At 34.1% G+C, this 21,968-nt stretch overlaps 1 protein-coding gene and 2 long non-coding RNA genes across 9 annotated transcripts; all 3 read left to right on the top strand.

The window, feature by feature from the left end:
- Window positions 1-176: 176 nt before the first annotated feature.
- On the top strand, window positions 177-21,677 carry LOC132182322 (putative disease resistance protein RGA3). Of its 4 annotated transcripts, none has more exons than XM_059595535.1 (2): window positions 177-544; window positions 21,610-21,677. In XM_059595535.1, the coding sequence occupies exons 1-2, from the start codon at window positions 239-241 to the stop codon at window positions 21,649-21,651; spliced, it is 348 nt and encodes a 115-aa protein (XP_059451518.1). In that variant the 5' UTR covers window positions 177-238; the 3' UTR covers window positions 21,652-21,677. The 4 variants fall into 4 exon arrangements, with proteins under 4 accessions (XP_059451518.1, XP_059451520.1, XP_059451517.1 ...); XM_059595537.1 differs by lacking the exon at window positions 21,610-21,677 and adding an exon at window positions 20,967-21,031; XM_059595534.1 differs by lacking the exon at window positions 21,610-21,677 and adding an exon at window positions 5,597-5,714.
- Window positions 7,269-10,687, top strand: LOC132182325 (uncharacterized). Of its 3 annotated transcripts, none has more exons than XR_009440293.1 (5): window positions 7,269-8,159; window positions 9,161-9,215; window positions 9,388-9,493; window positions 9,808-9,953; window positions 10,145-10,687. It is a non-coding gene; the product is annotated as an uncharacterized LOC132182325 (long non-coding RNA). The 3 variants fall into 3 exon arrangements; XR_009440294.1 differs by having other exon boundaries at window positions 9,811-9,953; XR_009440295.1 differs by having other exon boundaries at window positions 7,269-8,082.
- Window positions 15,957-17,959, top strand: LOC132182328 (uncharacterized). Of its 2 annotated transcripts, none has more exons than XR_009440298.1 (3): window positions 15,957-16,047; window positions 16,581-16,811; window positions 17,490-17,959. It is a non-coding gene; the product is annotated as an uncharacterized LOC132182328 (long non-coding RNA). The 2 variants fall into 2 exon arrangements; XR_009440299.1 differs by lacking the exon at window positions 17,490-17,959 and adding an exon at window positions 17,280-17,312.
- Window positions 21,678-21,968: the final 291 nt, after the last annotated feature.

Here is a 21,968-nt window from a genome sequence, read left to right on the forward strand (position 1 = left end):
AATAATAATAATAAAATAAAATTTGAGTATTTCGAAGTGGAAATTAATGTGTATACATGCTTCCATTTACGCAAAGTGCTGGGATGGTCAGCATGGACCAACAAATCCGCCTACATGTAGTAAAGAGAGAACGGATCCCATACACCTCTGAATCATCAATAATATATCCCATACACCTCTGCATCATCAATAATTCCCTCAAGATCGGTTTACTTGACTCACCACCCACAACCCACAAATGGCTGAAATAGTTCTCTACGACACTGCTGGGAGCATCATTAGGAGTTTGGGCTCTCTTGCTCTCCAAGAGATTGGAGTGTTATGGGGTTTCAAAGATGAGCTTCGAAAGCTCGGGGACACCGTTTCCTCCATCCAAGCTGTGCTTTTGGACTGGGAGGAGAAGCAGGCCCATAACCATGCGATCAAAGATTGGCTTCGGAAGCTCAAGGATGCCATGTACGAGGCTGATGACTTGCTGGATGACTACTCCACTCAACTTTTACGTCGACAACTGATGACACGGGATAAGAAGATGGCAAAACAGGTAAATTATTTATTAATGTGCACATGATGTTGTCTGTCACTAAAGCATTCCCAGACCTGCATACAAATATTTATCACAACACAAGCCAAAGCAAATATATATCATTTTACGTAGTTTAAAATTTCTCAACAACAACAACAATTTGTTCATTATAATGTTAAACCCAACTATTGAACGGTATGGAAATTCTAATCTCAAGATAATTTCATCATAAACCCAATTATTGCTTTGATATATATATATAAAAGCAATAATCACTTAAATTGACATGCATTTAGAAGTGGCAAAGAGTACAAATTACCTCGATAGTCAATATTGTACTTAGGCGACAACTATTAAAACGTGAATAGTAAGGTTTAGCGAAATTATCCCTATACTAGGGACGTAAATTGTGATTAAAATTCGTTCCTAAGTTACTTGACCTTTCAAACCTTCCCTCTATTATTAGAGATGTTTTATTCTTAGAAATAAGTTAAAAACTTAACCCTAAAGTTTCTTTTCTTTTCTCTTTATTAAAAAATATTTTTAATGTTTTTTTCTTTTTTGTACCTTTTGTCCGAACATAAAGTTTTCTTTTTCCTTAAAATGTATCATATTCTAGGAGCTCATTCTATTAATATTTTCATAACTTTTGAATAAATAAACGAAAGTAGGGTTAATCTTGAAATTTCACTAAAAAAGTGGTTTAGTTTTCTTTCAAAAATCTCAAAATTGTTTTTATGGGGGGCTTGGGTAAGAAATGGCCCATTTGAATCTCATCCTAACTAGGTAAACCAGATAAGGCCCACAACTCAGTAAATAGACCTAAATTAGAGCACTACACTCTGGTCACTTGGCCCATTGGCCCACAACACATATATCTTAGGTTTTTAACTTGACGAAATTTGGATCAAATACCCACCTAAACATGCCATGGACTGAAAGTTTAATTTCCAGATTTAACCCAAAGCTCTTCTTGATGCCATATATGAGAAATTACTTATTTTCTTGATATAGTCTTAACACCGCTTGAGGGTCATGTTTAGAAGGTTTTTACCACTCAAATGAGCCATTGAAAAGAGGTTTTTGGCTATAAAAGTTTCTGGTTTTTGGCTTTTGGTATTAGATCCTATGTCTATTTCATGAATGAACATCATTATAAACGTCATTTTTAAAGGACAATATTTTCTTCCAAAAAGATCAACACATCTTGTACACATAGACTTAAATTGCTTTCTGGTTATAAACTATCATCTTACAAAATTATGAATGAAACATTAAATTATGCCCATCATTAGGGATAAGACTATGCCATGGATTAGTCCATTAGGTTAAGAAATTAATTATCTCTTATAATCTCTTTTAGGGTCTTTGATCCAATTTTTATTAAGTTCACTAGGGCCAATAACATTGGTTCATATATCTAAAGCCCAAGACATTGGGCTAAAACTCATACTAACTTATATCAAATATGGGACGTTACAGTAACAATGTTTTCATGTATCATTTTGACATATATAGATGCTTTTATATTCCATTGTTTTGTCTGTTTTCTTTATCCTTACAACTGCTATAAATAGAGTCTTACAAAAAACAGTCTCATTTGTAAGAGTACTAACCATATGCAAAAAATGTACGGTTAATTAAGTTGCGACATCTTTCCAAGGAGCAAATGGCGTCTAGAAAAAGTCACATAAATTATCGGCCCCCATTATAAACCCAACTATTCAATGGTAAGGGAATTCTAAAACTATCACCGTGAACGGATTGGAATGGATGGTTGTAAATAAAACAACCAAAAAAAAAAAAACTCTAACTTAAACTTACAACAATTACAAACATGACCTTCATATTTTCCTTAATTACACATATAACCCAAAAAATGTTTAACTTTTCGCAATGGACCGTACTAAATATTTGGGAGTATTACAGGTACGCATCTTCTTTTCCAAATCGAACCAGCTTGTATATGGCTTTAAAATGGGTCATAGGATCAAGGTAGTTAGGGCAAGACTGGATGAAATTGCAACTGATAGGATCAAATTTGGCTTCAATGAGCACACCACAGCGACACAGTTTGAGCATATGAAAAGACAAGATACACACTCATTTGTACATGGGGAAGATGTCATTGGGAGAGAGGATGATAAGGAGTCTATTAAAAAGCTGTTATTCGATCCCAATATGAATGAGAAGAATGTTTCCATAATTCCCATAGTTGGGATTGGTGGACAAGGAAAGACCACGCTTGCGCAGTATGTGTACAATGACGAGGAGGTTCGAAGACATTTTGACCTGAGGATGTGGGCATGTGTCTCTGATCCTTTTGACGTGAAAACTATCATTGTAAAGCTTATAGAATCTGCGACTAAGGAGAGACCTAAAAGCCTTGAGATGGATCCATTGCAAAGTGAGCTTCGAGCAAAAATTGATGGGAAGCGATATTTACTTGTTTTAGACGATGTGTGGAATGAGAATCGTGGTACATGGTCCAACTTGGAAAAGTTGTTAGTGGGTGGCCTAAGAGGAAGCAAAGTTTTGATTACTACACGTAGCGAAAAGATTGCAGAGATTACAGGTACAGTTTCACCATATCCTTTGAGAGGTTTATCTGAAAGCAGTTCTTGGAATTTATTTAAGAAAATGGCATTTAAAAACGGGGAAGAGCCAAATAATCCAAAGCTAGTAGAAATTGGAAGGGAGATCATACAAAAGTGTGCACAAGTTCCTCTTGCTATAAGGAGCATTGGGAGTCTATTATATTTCAAAAATTCAGAAGATGATTGGTTGTACTTTAAAAACCATGATCTTTACAAAATAACTCAACAAGAAAATGATATTTTTCCAATACTTAAGTTGAGTTATGATCATCTCCCATCACACTTGAAGCAATGTTTTGCCTTTTGTTCGTTGTTTCCAAAAGATTATGAAATTGAAATGGAGGTGTTGATTCAGTTATGGATAGCTCAAGGCTTTCTTCATTCATCATATGGAAATAGACATCTTGAAGATATTGGTCGCGAATATTTTATGGATTTGCTTTGGAGGTCGTTTTTCCAAGACGTACAAAGAGATATAGTTGGTGAAATAGGAAAGTGCAAAATGCATGACCTTATTCACGATCTTGCACAGTCAGTAGCAGGTGAGGAGTGCACAATTTTATATCCAGATAGAGAAAAAGTAGTTGGAAGAACTCGTCATGTGGCATTTCATTCTTCAGATTCATTACCAGATATTCCTGCTCTTTTGCCCAAGCCTAACAAAATGAGAACACTTCTTCTACGCATTCCAATACTTCCAGGATTTGATGATGTGCTTAACTTGAACAATTCAATACTTGAGTTGAATAAGCCAGTCTCTAATACACTTATTTCAAGTTTTAAATGCTTGCGTGCTTTGAATTTGAGTCAGTCGAATATTCAAAAAGTGCCGAATTCCATTGGAAAGTTAGAGCATTTAAGATTTCTAGATCTGTCTAGGAATGAAGATATCAAACTACTCCCTGCTTCTATAACTAAATTGCAGAATTTGCAAACACTTAGACTTGAGTTTTGTCGTGGGCTTAAAGAATTGCCAGAAGAGACTAGAAACTTAATCAGCCTTAGGCATCTTGGGCTAGAAGGGTGTGATAGCTTGACTCATATGCCTCATGGACTGGGAAAATTGATTGCTCTCCAAACATTGTCGCTATACATTTTAGGGAAGAAAAAAAGTTTTCTTTCCAAGCCAAAGGGTGGGCTAGGGGAGCTGGATGGTTTAGATGAGTTGAGAGGAGACTTATGGATCAAGGGTTTAGAGCACTCGAGATATTCTCCATCAAAAGCAAAGGCTGCAAACTTGGAGAGGAAGCGACATCTTCAATGGCTGATTTTAGAGTGGGACCCAGAACCTAGTGATGAAAGTGATAAGGCAATTGCAAATGATGAACAACTATTGCAAAACCTTCGGCCGCACCTAAATTTGAAATTATTATCTATAGTTGGGTATGCAGGTGTGAGGTTATCTAGTTGGGTGTCCTCGCTCTCAAATTTGACTTCTATTCTAATATCGGATTGTAAATGGCTTCAACATATCCCACCATTGAACCGATTCCCTTTTCTCAAGCGTCTTTTTCTTAGTGACTTAAGTGAGCTGGAGTATATAAGCAATGATGGTAGTGACGTGTCCTCTTCTCCGCTCAAAATTCTTAGACTTGGTGATTTGCCAAAGTTCAGGGGATGGCGAAAGACGAGGGAAACAGATCATCTTCCATTATTCCCTTCATTTCCTTCCCTTTCTTTTTTATGTATAAAGAATTGCCCTATGATGTCTCTAACAACACCCTCCTCTCCCTCTCCCCTTTCCGATCTCCCCAAATTGAAGTATCTTTATCTTGTGGAATTAGAGCAACTTGAATATCTACCACTAGAGTGGCTGCAGAACCTCAGTTCTCTTGAGACCCTGGGGATTTTGGATTGTTGTAAAATGAGAATATCAATTTCTCCACTCTTTCAACATCTCACCTCACTTGAAAATCTGACTATTCTTCGCTGCAAAGAACTTACCAGCAATGAGAATGAAGATGGCGCACATGGCCTTGGACCTACAAGATTTGGTCATCTATCTATCATTGGCGTTCCAAATTTGGTTTCTCTCCCAAGAGAGCTTAGAGATGTTACCACTCTGCAAGGGCTTCAAATTATGGTTTGCCCTAGTTTGGTGTCTTTACCGGAGTGGATAGGCGATCTTACTTCACTTCAGGAGCTTGAAGTCGTAAATTGTCCGAAGTTAATATCACTGCCCGAAGGTATGCGCCGCCTCACCTCTTTACGTCGTTTGACAATTGCGGAGTGTCCTTGCTTGGAGGAAAGATGTGAACAAGGAACGGGAGAGGATTGGCCAAAGATTGCTCACGTCCCAAACTTTTGTAAAGGCAGTGATGGTAATCTCAAAGAATGGATAGCAAGCCGAATTCGCCAATATCTTGAGGTTTTTAAGTCACCAATTAGACAATAATTTTTCTTCTTCTTGTTGTTCCTCTTTATTTTACTCTGTCAGGCTTTTGATATATATCTTATTTGATTTCATATGCAGGAAACATTTAGTTTCACATATGGACGCTTCTTGAGACAATCAGATAGCTCGAACATTTACAGTATTTTTTCCTATCTTTCACTTCAATAGCATTTCCAGTATTGTTTTCTTCTTTTAGTTTTTCAACATTTCTTTCATTTCCATTTGAAATTTAAATTCTACAAACGGTAGCATCACGTATTAGGTAAAAGACTTATAATTAATAGATGAGGGAAGTCAATCCAGTGGCGGAGCCACGTTGGTCTTTGGGGGTGCCGTGGATTTAATTTTTTTTTTTTTCTACCCACGTAACCCACGGCACCCCAACCGCACACTGCACTGTGTAGTAGTAATCCCAGTGGGTGTTTCATGTTTGATTGTTCATTTGTTTGAACTTTGAAGGCTTAGTCTTGAGAGGGGAAGAGAAGAGGTGCGTCTGGTGAGAAGTGAGGAGGTGAGTTGGTGAGGAGTGAGCAATGAGGACTCTTGTCTCGTGAAAGGTGAAAAATTGGAAATAGAAGATAAGAAATGAGTGGTTAAATGATAAGAATGAAATTTTTTAAGAAAAAAAAAAAAAAACCGTGCAAGGAGTAGGCTGTGACTTGCGCGATTTTTTTTTTTTTCTCTGAGTAGTTGGCTTGCGCGTGAGTTGAAGACTGAAGTTGAAGGAAGGAAAATAATAATAATAATAAAAGAAATAGTTGTAGACAGTAGAATGGTGAGTTTTAAGGTAAAAAAAATATATATTAAAGAGAAAAGAAAGGCATTGGATTCTAGAAGGTGAGGAGAACTAAGACAAAAAGATGAAGATAGGCGGTTAGAATTTAGATTGTAGAAGGGTGAGTTTGTGGAATTTGAAGGAAGAAAAAAAATAAATGAACAGAGTAAATGTAAGCATTAAAATCTAGAAGGTAGAAGGTGTGAAGTGGAATTTTAAGGAAGAAACAAATAAATAAATAGAGGAGTAGGTGTGAGGAGGTGAAATTTTTTTTAAAAAAAATTATGGTGAGAAAGTTTAGAATACAATTTAAACTAAAATAGAAGTACTAAAATTAATTAGTGTGGGAGGAAGTTTAGTAGACAATTTAGAAGATAATTTTTTTTTTTTTTTTTTGTGTCTTCAATCATTTCTTTTTCTAATTCATTATTTGTTTTTATTGGTTTACAGCATTTGGTTAGACCTTATTGTGTTTGGTTTGTTTTCAAGAAATCCCTTAAGATACCACTGATTCATTGAAAAGTACTAATTTTTCTTAGACACGATTAATTGTGCTCAAGTTTATTTTGTAAGTGGTAAGTAGTTTGTATTATCATGTGTTTGTGATAGTTAGATAATATCTTGAATGGTTACTTTGTTTGTTGAAGTTCTTGTTTAGCTTTTTGTTGTTGTTGCTCATGTCTCTAGCAAACTAAACACTTTTGTATTGGAAATGGAAGTTTTTTTTTCATATAGTGCCGACATGTTACATTTCTAATATATTAATTTAAGCACGAATTTTTATAGATATTTTGTTGTAATGCATATATTGTGTGAATTACCAAATTTTTTAGGACACAAAAAAAATTTTAGCGACATCCCCAATATAAATTCTCTGGCTCCGCCACTGAGTCAATCCCATCCCAAATTTTCACAAAAATTTAATACAAATTTGCATTACTGTGTTAGGATTTTCTCAGTGTCAAATGCAGATTCTGTTGAACGAACGGATAAAAGTTACATTTTTATTATTTTCATTGAAAATTTTTGGGTTATAGTTGAATTTATTATTTTGTTTTTTGATCGAAAGCAGCAATTTATGAAATGGGTTGTGGGAATCATGTGGATATTTCTACAATCTGTTGGGATAAGACAAATTCATTTCTTCAAAGAGACTTGGTGTAATTGAGTTTCTCTCTTTTATCTAATGGTGGAATTGTACTAGTGATACGTATACCAATGTTAAAATGTCAAATGCTATTCCTTCTTCCTTATTTCACTTGCAGAAACAATTGAAGCAATTGAAGCATTTTTGATTTATGATTTTAGAGAATTTCTGATTTATCGGATTTCATATGCAGATACAATTGAAGCACTGGCATTCATGGATTTAAGATTTGGAGCCAACTCGAAACTTTTTCACTCTGCAGCTAAGCATTAAGTTGAGAAGTCGGGAATTTGAGATGGAAAAATTAAGAAAAATCTGTATGATTCCTGGAATATCATCTTAAGGCTTGGTCTTTTAATTATCTTCTCAAAGATCATAAGGTGCTGAAAGCTGAAGCAGTAGATATTAGCCTTGGAGTGGATCAGGAGGCGTTTGTGAAAAGGGTGCTCCATGTCAATTGCCGAAAAGGAGACAATTCCTCTTCTACGTGTTGGCCTGTAACTTTTATATGTCTTTGCCCTTGGTCCCATGTTCCATTTCCTCTTGCCTTGGAATTGTGTCCTTTTCACTTAACTCACTCCTTCCTTGATTGAAAAAATATCATTTCACAACAGAGGCCAAGAAGGGAGCTTTAAAATGAAGGTCTTCTTTTTTGCCCTTTTGAAGGAAACCCTGGGAAAGAGGTGGGGAGCTGGGAGTTGGGCTCAAGAGTTGTTTGGGTATTTTCCCGGATTTCTATATGATTTTTAAAATGTGTTTGATGGCTTTGTTTGGATTAGAAGCACGATCTTGATATTTAAATTTGGACATGCACAACTAGTGTTTGAATATTAGGAGTTATGATCCATTTTGTTAATGTAGAATACTTGGGTATCTTATGATTATGGGGTAGATTTAAGATTGGGCAAAATGCAGTTTACCCCCCTGAAGTTTCAAGGGTTTTTCAATTTTAACCCTAAAGTTCAAAAATTGACAATCTACCCCCCTGAAGTTTAAAAAATTGGCAATTTAAACCTTCCGTTATTAATTTCCGTTAAATTTGACGGAAATTTTTTAAAAAAAGTCTGAGGGTAATGATGTAATTCCATAGATTTCCGTCAATTTAGATGGAAAAATTAAACGGAGGGTTTAAATTGCCAATTTTTGAAACTTCAAGGGGGTAGATTGCCAATTTTTTAACTTTGGGGTTAAAATTAAAAAACTCCTAAAATTTCAGGGGGTAAACTGCATTTTCCCCTCTAAGATTTATTCTTATACTCTGAATGCATGATACTTTATGTCCCTTGATGAGATAATATGTATTGGAAATCCATTTATATTTTTATGCCTTCCTCTGTTATTTGATGAACAAGAAAAATGGGAACAACTTTGTGATTTTGAATGGAGTATGTGATAGTTACATAATTTTGATAAAACTGAATTAAATTGCAGGTCTGTTAGCTTGAGCAGCAACTGTTTGATCATCTTTTCCCATCTTCTTCAGAGGATGTTTCAAGTTTGGCTCCATTGATTAGTCCTCTATTTATTGATCAAATATTCTCCTCTTTTTCCATGTGGTGCCATGGTTGAGGCTTATTCAATAGAAAGTATAATTTGTAATACAGTGGGGATCAATCAGAGTTTTCATGGCTTTGATCTAGTTAGCTTAACCAACTTCGATTTCATGTGCTTTTTAGTAACTTTACAAAGTTGAACTGAAGTTTGTGACTTTGTTCTGCAGCTTGATGTGATATTGCAACTCAGATACAAGTGAAGGAAGATGAATCTAAGAGGAGGTTTGCTACTTATGATTAAGTTGTCCTTTAGCTTATAATTTGTTCTTCATTTTTATGTTTCTCTTGTGGACCAAAGAGGAGGTCATACTTTGAATGAAGTTTGATAATTGTTTGCAAAGAATGGGTGCATTGATCCATCGTCTTATTATGCATTTTTCTCTCCAATTTACAGCTTACTTTATATAGAGACAGCTGATAGACCTGGATTACTGGTAGAAATCATCAATATTATTGCTGATTTCAACATTGATGTGGAATCAGCAGAGAGTGACGCAGAAGTATGCTCTCTCTCTCTCTCTCTCTCGCTCTCTCTATGTGTTTAAAAATCCTCTATTTAAATGCCAATGATCGGTATTGGATAAAAGACTTATGATAGACCAGGGAAGTCAAACCCATCCCAAATTTTCATAGAAACTCAATAAATTTTTTGCATAACTCTTAGTATTCTCATAATCAATTGCATATTTAGAGAGATTCTTTTTATTATTATTGTTACTGGAGTCATTGTTGATGGATTGATTTTACCTTTTTACTGTTTTCATTGGAAAATTGAGTTATTGTTGAGTTTATTATTTGGTTTTTTGATGGTCAGCAGAGACTTGCATAAAAAATCATCAATTGATGAAGTGGATGTGAGAATCATTGGGGGATTTCTACAATATTATGGCATATGTCAGCCTCACTTGTACTCAAAACAATGGAAACTATACAAAGCACTTTCATGATGAGGAAGATCGGGTGAGTAAATGGTGCAAGCATGCTGAGCCTGTGAAAGTGGACATTCAATTAACCATATTATTTTGAATTTTTAAATACTATTCTGCCTACAATTTGTTGAGCAACTTTTATCAGCATTTAGAACTTAAAAGACATGATAAAAAATCCTAGCTGTCATTAAATGCTACCTAACAAGAATTTTGCATTTTCAGGTTTCTTTCACTTGCTTGAAAGCATTTTAATCCCAAAAGGCAGTGAGAATGCTTGCTTGTCTTCAAGTGAAATCGGCTGTTGTGCTGACTGGAATTGAAGATCATGTTAGCCAACCACTCTGTTTATGTGTCTCTTGTTAGTGCAATGCTCATATTGATCTCAATTTCAATATGATCAATATGATATTGTGAAGCAGTATACTACATTTTTTTTTTTTTTTTTTTTTTTTTTACTGTGAGTCCATTTTGTGGTAGGTGACCTGGACAATAGGCAAGTTTACCCCATGTGATCAATACGATATTGGTTCTCTCCTTTGCCTGTTGCCTAGAACTGGCTAAGCTATTGATTCTTGTTACTGACTTGTTTATTGCATGTACATTCATACATCTCTTACTTACAGGCTTGTTAAACTTCGATGCTTTTATATGCACTTGCATGGATAGTTACACTTTTATTTTTTGTAACAATGGTACAGAGTTAGGTGTACATTTTGTGTTCAATCGATGTATGATTAGTTAGATATAGTACTCAATGCGTGTACACAGGAGTTTTAAGGTCCATAATAACTGATGGAAACAGAGTGCTATATATGGCTGCCATTCTTCTCGTCTTTTCTTTCTAATTTCTATAATCTAAATTTAGTGATTATTTTTACTGTGGTTTTATTTGGAAAAGTGAATTCCTACCTTCTTCTCCTTTTATCAATTTTCTCCCTAAACCTTGGTTCTTTGGCAGAACAAAGATGTAACTGATGCAATTCAGAAGGTTGCTGCAAATCAGTAATTTCCTCCCATTCCATTAACAGCTAGGTGTGTTGTGCCTTCACCGCATTTTTTAAAACATTGTCTTTTGGTGAATGTGTTCTTCATGAGAAGCCGGCCGGTAGGAAACTTGTATCTTGGTTAAAAGCAGAACCCTGGTCAGATTCACACACACGCACACAGTTGATATGTTAGTTTTGCTCATTTTGCAACAATGGGTTGTTGGTTTTGCAGGAGATTATGTTATAGAAAATGAATTTATATCAAAAGAAATTGATGAACAAAGGGAATGGTTTTTTAGGATATTTTCGAAATTAAAAAGAAATAAAATTAGAAATGATTATTATAAAATATATGAATGAAATTAGTGAGAATGTTAAATTTTTTTGAATGGTTAGCGAAAGTTAAAATTGCTAATAGAATAAAATTAGACAAATTGAAGTCTGATAAGAAAAAAATAGTTGGTAGAACAAAAAGTAATTAAAGTAGAATCAAATTTGCTAGAAATTGTCAAAGCTAAGAAAAATTTAATTATCCGCAGTCCTTTTTATTCATTCCCATCTTTAAGAATTATCAATAAAAAGAAGCAAATTTAATAAATTTGGGTGTTGTTTCTACCCCACAATTATTTCACCTACTCAAGAATTATGTTCACTGATTTCAGAAATTAATTTAGAGAAAATTGAGGAGAATGAGAATTTAGAGAAAATTGAAGAGAGTAAGCAATTAGAGGGAATTAAGTAATTAGGAGACAGGGAAACTAGTTAGCAATTGGAAAAAATTGAAGATCACATAATATTTGAGAAGGATTTGAGATTGGCCACACACAAAGAAGACGTTGTTAGCACTTTAATGAGAAATGATACGGTTTTTTTGGGTATTCTTTTGATGTTCTCCTAATCCTACGTGGATATTGCTTTTTAAAATAGCAGGAAAAAAAATTTACTCCATCACTCCCTCATATATATATATTTTTTTAAAAAAATAATATTCACGTAAGATTAAAAGAACACTAAGAGCTTGTTTGAGATTACGTTTGAGAAATATAGTTTTTAAGCCAAAAAACACTTTTTGGCAAAAGCTTCATTTTTAAGATTTTGTCAAAAGTGCGTTTTGGTCATTTTTAGGCTTTTTGAACCCTTAAAAGTGCTTTTAATTGTTTTACCAAACAACTACTTTTTCCTTCAAACGGACTTATTGAGTGTTAACCACACTTTTAAACCCCTCAAACGCAATCCCAAACAGACCCTAAAAAGAACAGACGGAACCGTAGTATTTCTCGCACATGAATTATAACTAAATATTTTGTATGAAATTTTGACAGATTTTCAACAAGGAAATTTTGAATATTGAAGTTTTAATTTTGATTATGGAAGCTTTAATTATTTGAGAAAATTGAGTTGACTTTCATATATAAATATCAATCTAAATTGTTATATTTGAGATGGTATAAAGATATTTCCTTTCTAAAAAGAGAAATGATAATAGGCACCAATATATATGTTTTAATTATTTAACTTTTACTTAAAAAAATTATAACTTTAAAGAATAAAAATAGGAGGCAAACACACATGCCACACCTATCAATAATTAAAGCAAACACGTCTTCCTTTAGGCTTCAACGCTCCTACACCTTTGATTGAGATGTGCTACCAATGAGCTCTCTTCAATATTCTCCCAAATTATCAAGCTACCTCTTAAATTATTAAAATTTATTTTCTCAACTATAAAAATATCTTTAGTAAAATAAAAACAAAAATTTTTACAAAAAATAAAAACGAAAAATTATATTAAAAAAAAACAAGGTGGCTAAATTTAAAAATATAAAAGAAAATAACAATTAAAAAAAAAATTTAATTTTTTTTTTTTTTTTTGAAATTTATAAGAATATTTTTGTCTTGTTGAAAAATTTGTAGGTTAAGTTTTATATTTTTGCTAGTCTTGAGAAGACATTGATAATTTTTTAGTAGTTTGAAAAAGACATTGTCTAAAGTTTAAAAGAAATACTAGATGACCTAAATGGATATATTTTAGACGGTCACTACAAGAAATTGGATCTTTAGAGCATCTCCAGCAGCATTAGGTATTTTACCTAGTGAAAAAAAAAAAAATACAATTCTTTACTTTACTTATTGTTTTTTCACTATACACTCCAATTGATTCTCTGTTTCATTCTCTACTTGTTTTAAAATATTATTTCTCATTCTTTTTTTATTATATTATTGCCAACACTAGATCGAAGGCAAATTTCAAGTGTTGACTCTCGGGAGGATGAGGATGGCTCTCGGGAGTCTGTTTTATTATATTTGACTACATTTGCGATTCCTATGAAAAACAAACACATATATAGAAATCATTCATAAAAACAAAAATAAATACATATGAGGAACATTCATCTCACATGCAGGTACAAATTCTTAAAATTAATAACATAAATAAATTTTTTCATCCAATTGTAATTGATTTGTTTCTATCCGTGTGTTCTATACAATAATTTTTTTTTTTTTTTTGCATTAAATTTTTTTCATCCAATTGCAATTGATTTGTTTTCATCTTTGTGTTTCCATGAAATAAATTTTTTCTACATTCAATTTTTTCATCCAACTGTGTGAAGAAATTTTGTGAGCGAGAGAGATAAATTTTGTTTGAAAAAATTTTGTGTTTGAAAGAGAGACGTAACATATGTGAAGAGGTGTTCAGAATAAATAAAAGATGTTGGGTGAAAAAATATGAAATAAAGAAACAATAAACAAAAGAAAAATAAACAATATTTTATTCATCTAGTGTGCTACAGTGAATAGTTCCAAATTGCTATTCACTATATCAATGTAGCTATTCTAGCTAATGACAAGCTACTCTGTTGGAGCTAAAAAAAAAAAAGAAAAAAGCAATAATAACTAAATATAGCTAATATTGGTCTTTTAACTAAGCTGCTGGAGGTGCTCTTAGGGGCGACCTCATTTGGACACTAAAAGTCCCAAAGTGGACAATGTTGATCAACAGCGTCGATTGTTGGATGCTAAAGGGTTAGACACTGATGGTCTGACGTTGATGATCAACTGTTGATCATTAGTGTCGACTCCACTAGGTCGACGCTAAAAGTCTTGTATTTTGTCCGCTATATCAAGCTAGGGCAGAAGCTGGAGTGGACGCTAGTTCTCTACAACTATTAGCGTCCAAATTAAAGTGGACGCTGTTGGTGCTAATAGTTGCACTATTAGCGTCCAAATTAAAGTGGACGCTGATATGCAGATGGTGCACCATCAACGTCCAAACTAAAGTGAACACTAATGGTGAAGTGGAAGCTGATAGTCTTAAAAAACTAAAAAATAAAGCAACTAGCAGCACCCAAACAAAAGTGGACGCTGATGGTTTTAGTAGACGCTAATGGTCCCAAAAACTCTAAAAAAAAAATTAAAGCAACCATTAGCGTCCAAACGAAGTGGATGCTGATGGTTGCACTATTAAGTGGACGCTAATGGTCCAAAAACTAAAAAAATAAAGCAACCATCAGAGTCCAAATGAAGGTGAACGCTGATGGTTGACAAATGTCTCCACGTACTAGAAAAGAGAGGAGAGGAGGCGGCATCCCCAAACTTATCAGTTTCAGGTGGAGGCCCAATACTTGATTATCTTCAAAGAGGTGAATACTCGCCAAGATGGAGATTGTTGGAACAAGTGGCTCATATTCTACTACTCACTCATTGGATGTAATTAGTTTATGTGGACCTGGGGATAAATAAGTTGTGGGGGGTATTTTGGGGTTTTCTAAAATAATTACAATTAGAATTTTCCTATAAATATGTTATGTTGTAACCCTAAATTATTAAATAGTAAAATATAGCTGCACTCTCTCCTGTGGACGTAGGCACATTGCCGAACCACGTAAATCTGTGTCTTGACTCTCTCTTGATCTCTCATTTTGATTCCATATTATTCATCATTACATATCCCACCATTGGGCCGATTTCCTTTTCTGAATCGTCTTTCTCTTAAAAACTTGAGTGAGCTGGAGTACATAAGTAATGATGGTAGCGACGTGTCCTCTTCTCCCCTCAAAATTCTCACACTTGTTAATTTGCCAAAGTTGAAGGGATGGTGGAGGACGAGGAAAACAGTAATAGTAGAGCATCCTCTTCCATTATTCCCATCATTTCCTTGCCTTTCTCATTTATGCATCGATAATTGCCCTATGACGTAAGAGGTGTGCCTCTTTACGTCGTTTGACAATTGATGAGTGTCCTCGCTTGGAGGAAAGATGTGAACGGAGAATGGGAGAGGATTGGCCAAAGATTGCTCACGTCCCAAATTAACTTTCGAAATGGCGGAGATGGTAATCGTATAGAGTGGAACGCAAGCCAAACTTGCCAAATTTATCAGGTTTTTAAGTCATCAATTAGACAGTAATTTTCTTCTTCATTTTACTCTATGAGGCTTTTGATATATATCATGTTTGATTTCATATGCAGGAAAAATTGAAGGTTTTACGTATAGACACTTCTTCAAACCTTGCCGACAATTAGATTTGTACAAAGCTCTAACTTTTACTGTATTGTTTCCTAACTTTCACTTCAATGGCATTTCCAGTATTGTTTTTTTTTCCTTTTTAAAATTTTTATTGCGTTTCCATTTGCGTTTCCAGTAGCATCATGTTTTAGGTAAAAGACTTATAATAGATCCGGGAAGTCAATCCCATCCCAAATTTTGATAAAACTTTAATACAAATTTTGCATTACTATGTTAGGATTTTCTCAGTGTCAAACGTAGATTCTATTGAATGAACAGATGAAATTTACATCTGAGATGAAAAACTATAAGCCAAAATCTACTAGAACTTGATTTTTCACTCTAAACTGCATTGAGGATGGATGTGACGCCTCTTCTGCTTTGTTGATCTCTTAAAAGGCATCTCGATATTGTGGTTGGAAAACCACAATAACATTTGGGCATTTATCCAGATTTCTATATTTTTTTTAAAAATGTGTTTGATAGCTTTGTTTGGATTAGAAGCACGATGTTCATTTTATTTTATCTGATTATGCAGGAAGCAACAGGAGCTTTGAATATATTAAAACAGAGCTTTGAATACTAACATAGAGATACTTTCAGATATGCATATCACCCACTAATTTCATTTTTCTGTAAGTTGTCTTGTTTTCCTCATTATATCATCTTCTCCATATATGTGAATTCTGAACTTTTCAATTCAGCAAAAAGAAACCCTATAAAATTGCATGCAATTACTTTTATCTTTATAAATATATAATTGGTATGTATCTTGAACATTATAATTTATGACAGTATATCAACTTCTTTTTTTCTAAAATTTTCCATGATATTAATTAACACTTGACCAAAGAGTCAAAAGACAACGCTTGTACAGTTGTACTTTCAGCATTACTTTGTACCCCTTCAGTTGTTCTGTTAACACATGGCCTTAGTTGTTGCATTTCCTGATTGATGTAACACTTCTCTTCACGTGTACTCTTAAATTTTTCCTTAATAGGTGAGACTCAACACATGGCCTTGCATCACCAATTGGCTTAATAGTGGAGACGAGCAAGAGCAAATTGAACCACTTGATAGTCTATCCTCAAAAATTTGCACAATATTGCTTATTCAACATGTAAAAGGATGCCAAGGTATAATATTAGCTTTCCCTTTTCTTGTGCAGGCTGAGAAGAATGAGCTTCGTGATGAGAAGCAGAGGCTCAAGGCTGGCAAAGAGAAGTTGGAGCAGCAAGTGAAAGCAATGAATGCTCAACCAGACTCCCTGCCTCATCCCTCTGCAATGTTGGGTACATTTGCTGCTCAAGCTGATGCCTTTCATTGGTTGTCCCAACATGGCAATTCATGGCACCTGCTGTAGTTGACACATCACAGGATCATGTATTACGCAATTCAGGTATAGTGACTAGAACTTGTTGTGGTATAGTGACTAGAACTTCTTGTATTTTCATGCATTACGCACCTGCTGTAGGTGCCATGCATTTCTCCTGTTAGACAGTATAGTGACTAGAACTTCTTGTGGGTTTCTGCTCATCTTGTGTACAATAAAATCAGCAAATGCTTTGAAATTTAAGTTGTTGAACGGAAGTGGGTACATGTCTTTAACAAATGCTTTTGATCATCATCTCTGAATTAGTGGCAACCTTTGCTGTTGTTTGAGCTTTTTGAGAGTCAGGTAGTCAAATATAGGAGGTAGAGCTAGAGATAAAAGGCAATTTCTTTTCTTCTTCTCTATTATGGTTAAGATTATGATGGCTGCTATAGTATACGCTTTAAGATGCTGAAAAATGCCAATGCTATTCCTTCTTCCTCATTCACTTCTGAGGGTTTTAATATTTGGAAGAGCTTCTGATTTCATGTGCAGAACCAAAAGCACTATTTAAGATTTGGAGCCAAGTTGAAACTTCTTCACTCTGCAAAAATTCATTAAGTTGAGAAGCTGGGAATTAGATATTGTTACTTTCGTCAGTACAATTGTTCATTCCACATTTGATTTCGTCACAAGTAGTGCTTGATTTCTTAGTCCAAACTACTCCAAGAATATGATGTCTCTGCTTTGTTGATCTTTCCAAAGGTATATGGATATTGCGGTTGGAAAACCAAATTTGGCAACTATGGTGCTCTTGGAATAGCATCTTAAGCATTGGGCTTGTAAGATCTTCTGAAAGATCATAAGGATTTGAAAGTTGAAGTGGTAGGATGCTTGACAGGGGGAGGATCTTGAGGTTCTTGGGAAGAGGATCTTGAGGTTTATCATTCTGTATTCATCATCTTCCTTTCAAGTTTTGGTCTATGGTTTCCATTCCTGTCTGCCCCATGCCCCCATGGTTCTACTTCCTCTTGGAACTTGGCTCGAGATTGTGCTTTTTCTACTCAACTTGCTCCCTGATTGAAAATGTCTTCATTTGGCAACAGAGGCCCAGAGAGCTCTAAAGGGAAGCTATTTTTTCCCCACTAAAGGAAACCTTGGGGCAGAGCCAGAGCTTGAAAGGGGTGCCCCCCTCAAGAGTCGTTTGGGTAATCATTCTGATTTCTGTATTTTAAACCCCAATTTTTGTATTTTAGTTTAGACATGCACAATTTTAGATATGGAATATGTGTATTTGGCTGGATTTGGTTGCTGAGAAAAGTTTGGAGAAGAAAATAAAAGATTTTATAATGCAAAATGTCTTAAAAAATTATGTGGGTGTACAAATCCAATGACTGATTTTTTTTAAAATTATATAGGATAAGGTCAAAAGAAGAAAAGACAGCAATTCTTAGTATCAAATTCTTCTAACATAACATAACAGGCAGCAGTTCTCAGACACTTACTTTGGCTGCACCTTTGTGATATTGTTAGCACAATGGCTGCTGTTATCAAGTTCAATCTCTCTATTTATAACAATTTTCACTAAGATGAATTATTGACCCAAGATTTTGGAGTTTACGAGGGAATTAATTGAATTAATTGGTGGCTGAAAGAGATGATCATCTGCCATGAACGCCAATGGTAGGGATTGATCCAAGAAGAAAGCATATCTTATTCTAAACCTTGTGAATCGTTCAGTTTATGGTGTGACACTTTCATTAATCTTATTCCAACTATTTAGATTAATATGATTTTGATTGTTATAGATAATATTTTTAATGTCAATATTTATTTGCAGGAAAGCTATGTAACAGATAGTTGGGCTGCACAGTTGTTAATCAATTGGGCTTGATAAATGGTATATAAACCAAAAGTCAGTAGAAGTCCATTATCGAAGAGCTTGTACCTTTTGGAATCTGTAGTTTGTAGTTCTTGATAGCTTGTAGTTGATATTTTAGCCTAGTCTTGTAAAAGGAGTCTGATCAAACTCGAATTGATCCTTATCTGTAATTCGTTCTGTTCAATTCCATTTTCAATCCATTGTTTTTCATATCATTCAATCATGCATCCTTAATCCGTACAAAAATTCCCAAATCAATAACAGGTGTGTTACAAGCTATGGCTGAAATATTGTGTACGCAAAAAAATCAGCCTTTTGAGCTAGTTTGCTCCATTCCTTCCTATGGTGGATTATCCATAGCAGAGTGGTAAAAATTTTCGATGATTTTGGCTATAATACCATGTTAAATTATTAGTTGTTCCAAAAACCAAAGCTTTTGAGATAATCGGTGATTTAACATGGTATCAAAGCCAAAGATCCTGAGATCGAACCTTGATTATGTCAATTCACCTCCATTTAAATTAAATATTTCACATGTTGGGCCTTATTTATTTAAGGGGAGTTTGAGCTCATATATTGTGAGGGGGGTGATAAAGTAATAGTTAAGTGATTAAAATTTACCTTTTCCCATCAGCTTAAACTTTTGAGACAAATGGTGATTAACATGGTATCAAAGCCAAATATCCTAGGATCAAACATTGACTCCGTCAATTCACTCCTATTTAAATTAAATATTCTACGTGTACATTGCTTAAAATTGAACACACCCAAGTTTGGTATTAAGCCATACAAGACAAGGAGACAAAGCAACGACTACACTGTAATGGCTAGTAATAGTAAAATAACGGCTACTAATAGTGAAATAAACGGCTAGTAACAGTTGGCTCAGCAGGAGCACCTTTGCCGCCGCTTACTCGCACCCCAGCAGGTCAAGTTCTCTCTCTCCTGCTCTCTCTCTCTCTAGTTTGGTTAAGAGCAGAGACTATGATTCATTGCTAAAAGACAAGGAGAAGAAAAAGAAAAAAAAAAAAAAAAAAACAAGGAGAAAAATAAATTAATGGCAGTGGGAGACATGTGTGAGTTATGGGAGAAAGGAGAGAAGTGAGTGGTTGTGGGGCTACTGTGAAGAAAGTGGGAAAAAGAAAAAAATATATATAATAAGAATTAGGTGGTTGGTCGGCAATGATATTTGCCGTTTAGTTATTTTTAACTGTCCTTGATATTTGCAGCGAAAGCTCTTTGCAAGATCTACATTACTGGTTATCGGCTGAAATTGATTTAGCCCTAATATATTTGAAGGCTAATGTCCAAAATTACGAATTATTGGCTAAAATTGCCAGAGTCTGAATTAAAGGATTAAAGGTCAAAGTTCAATTATGGGCTATTGGCCAAAATTGCCGGAGTTCGAATTGAATTTTTTGAATGCCAAAATTCAAATACAGGCTATCGACTAAAATTGCCAAAGCCAAGTTAAATTTGAAGGCCACAACTGTCAAGCAATTGAATTTTTGAAGGCCAAAGTTCAAATACGAGCTATCAGCTAAAATTGTAGTCCCTAATATTTCTCAGTGTTTCTTCCTCTCTCCCTCCTTACCTTCTCAATAATTAGTAAACTTCCATATTTTGTTCATTTTACTTGTAAGGCAAGTGTGTTTCTTTTATCATGTTTTATTTTTTATTTTTATGTAATTATTTGAGGTAATTACCTTTTTGCCTATCAACATACAACTATAACGCATTGTCAATTTGCTCATATAAACTGTTAAAATTACTATCCGACCCTATCAGACTACCATTTTCTTCCAAAAACCCCCCTTCCTTTCAGCCAACCACGTTAAAAAACTTGAAATGACTCAAATACGCTAACTTTATATACAAAAATTACATATAATACCCTTAAAATTAATTTTCTTCAAAAAAAAAAATTATATTTTTCGTTTTAATTTTTTATTTGAGAGTATTTATGTCTTTTAATGAGATTTAATGTCTAAAAGAGAATATTCCATCCAATTTAACAAGGTTGACCGACAGAATGAGGGTTTTTGGAAGAAAATAGTAGTCTGATGGGGTCGAATAGTAATTTTAAATTTTTAATAGTTCATGGGGGCAAAATTGACAATGCATTATAAGTGATAAGAGGAAAAGTAATTACTCCTAATTGTATTCAACTGCTTCAGTGTTTGTATCTTAGGGTCCGAGAGGTAAATAGGTGCAACATCTACGTATAGACAGTATAGTGAATTAGTGAAGACTAGAACTTGTTCTAGATTTCTGCTCATCTTGTGTACAATTAAATAAGCATTTATGATGGCTGCTATAGTATATGCTTTATTACTTCGAAAAATGCTACATTGTTTCAGCAAATAGGAATTCCAGGTACATTGATTCAGTAACAATCCACCTCGAAAACTTGCTTGGATGACAGACGTGGCCAATTTCATAATGGCATAATCTCAACAGACTCGATTATTGCAGTGCATATGGGTGGCTCGGGAGAGGATTGTGTTGTGAATATTTTGAATATTTTTCTCTTCATTTTTTGGGTTAATCTTGAACTTTTGGGTATTAATTTTTGGATATTATTTCTTTTTGCTTTTGGTTGATTTTTGGTGGGTGACCGAATGGGCAGTGCTTTGTTTTAATTGGGTTGTCTTGGAGTTTTATATATTTATATAATTAAAGAAATTCGTCCATCTTAACTTTAAAAAAATAAATAATAATAATAATAATAATAAAATAAAATTAAAATTAAAAATTAAAAAAATTAAATTAAAAATTGGTTTGCTTTTTGTTAATTGGTTTCAAATTCGCAAGTGTCCAAAAAGCTCCAACTTCCGAGAGCCAACTTTTAAATGTGCAAATAATTTTTCGTATTTAAATTTCAATACAGCCGTTTGATGGGCACAATATATATAGTGTATATTTTATACGCTTAATTCATATTTTATTAGAATTATTTTATATTTTATTTAGTATTATTATGTTGATTTTTATATTTTGTAGATATTTCAGGAGTTTGGCTACAACTCTGCAATTTCTGTTTAACATTTGCTATGAGAGCAAGCCAAGCTAAGCAAAGCAAAGCCAAGCCAAGTTAAAGACAAATTAAAGGAATCGCCGTGAAAAAAATAAAGAAATGAAAAGTGGATGGAAAGAGTAAGTAATGGGAAATAAGGATAAAGACAATGAGAGAGAAGGAAGGTCCTGGAAGGAGAAGAGAATAATAAATGGAGAAAAGAAGCATGCGTTGATTAATGGGGATGGGGTAGACAACACTACCGCATATATGCGGTAGTTTTGAATATTGATGTTTTAATTTTGATTATGGAAGCTTTAATTATTTTAGAAAATTGATTTGACTT

Source organism: Corylus avellana, chromosome ca5 (genome assembly GCF_901000735.1).
Source record: "Corylus avellana chromosome ca5, CavTom2PMs-1.0".
Classification (NCBI taxonomy): Eukaryota; Viridiplantae; Streptophyta; class Magnoliopsida; order Fagales; family Betulaceae; genus Corylus; species Corylus avellana.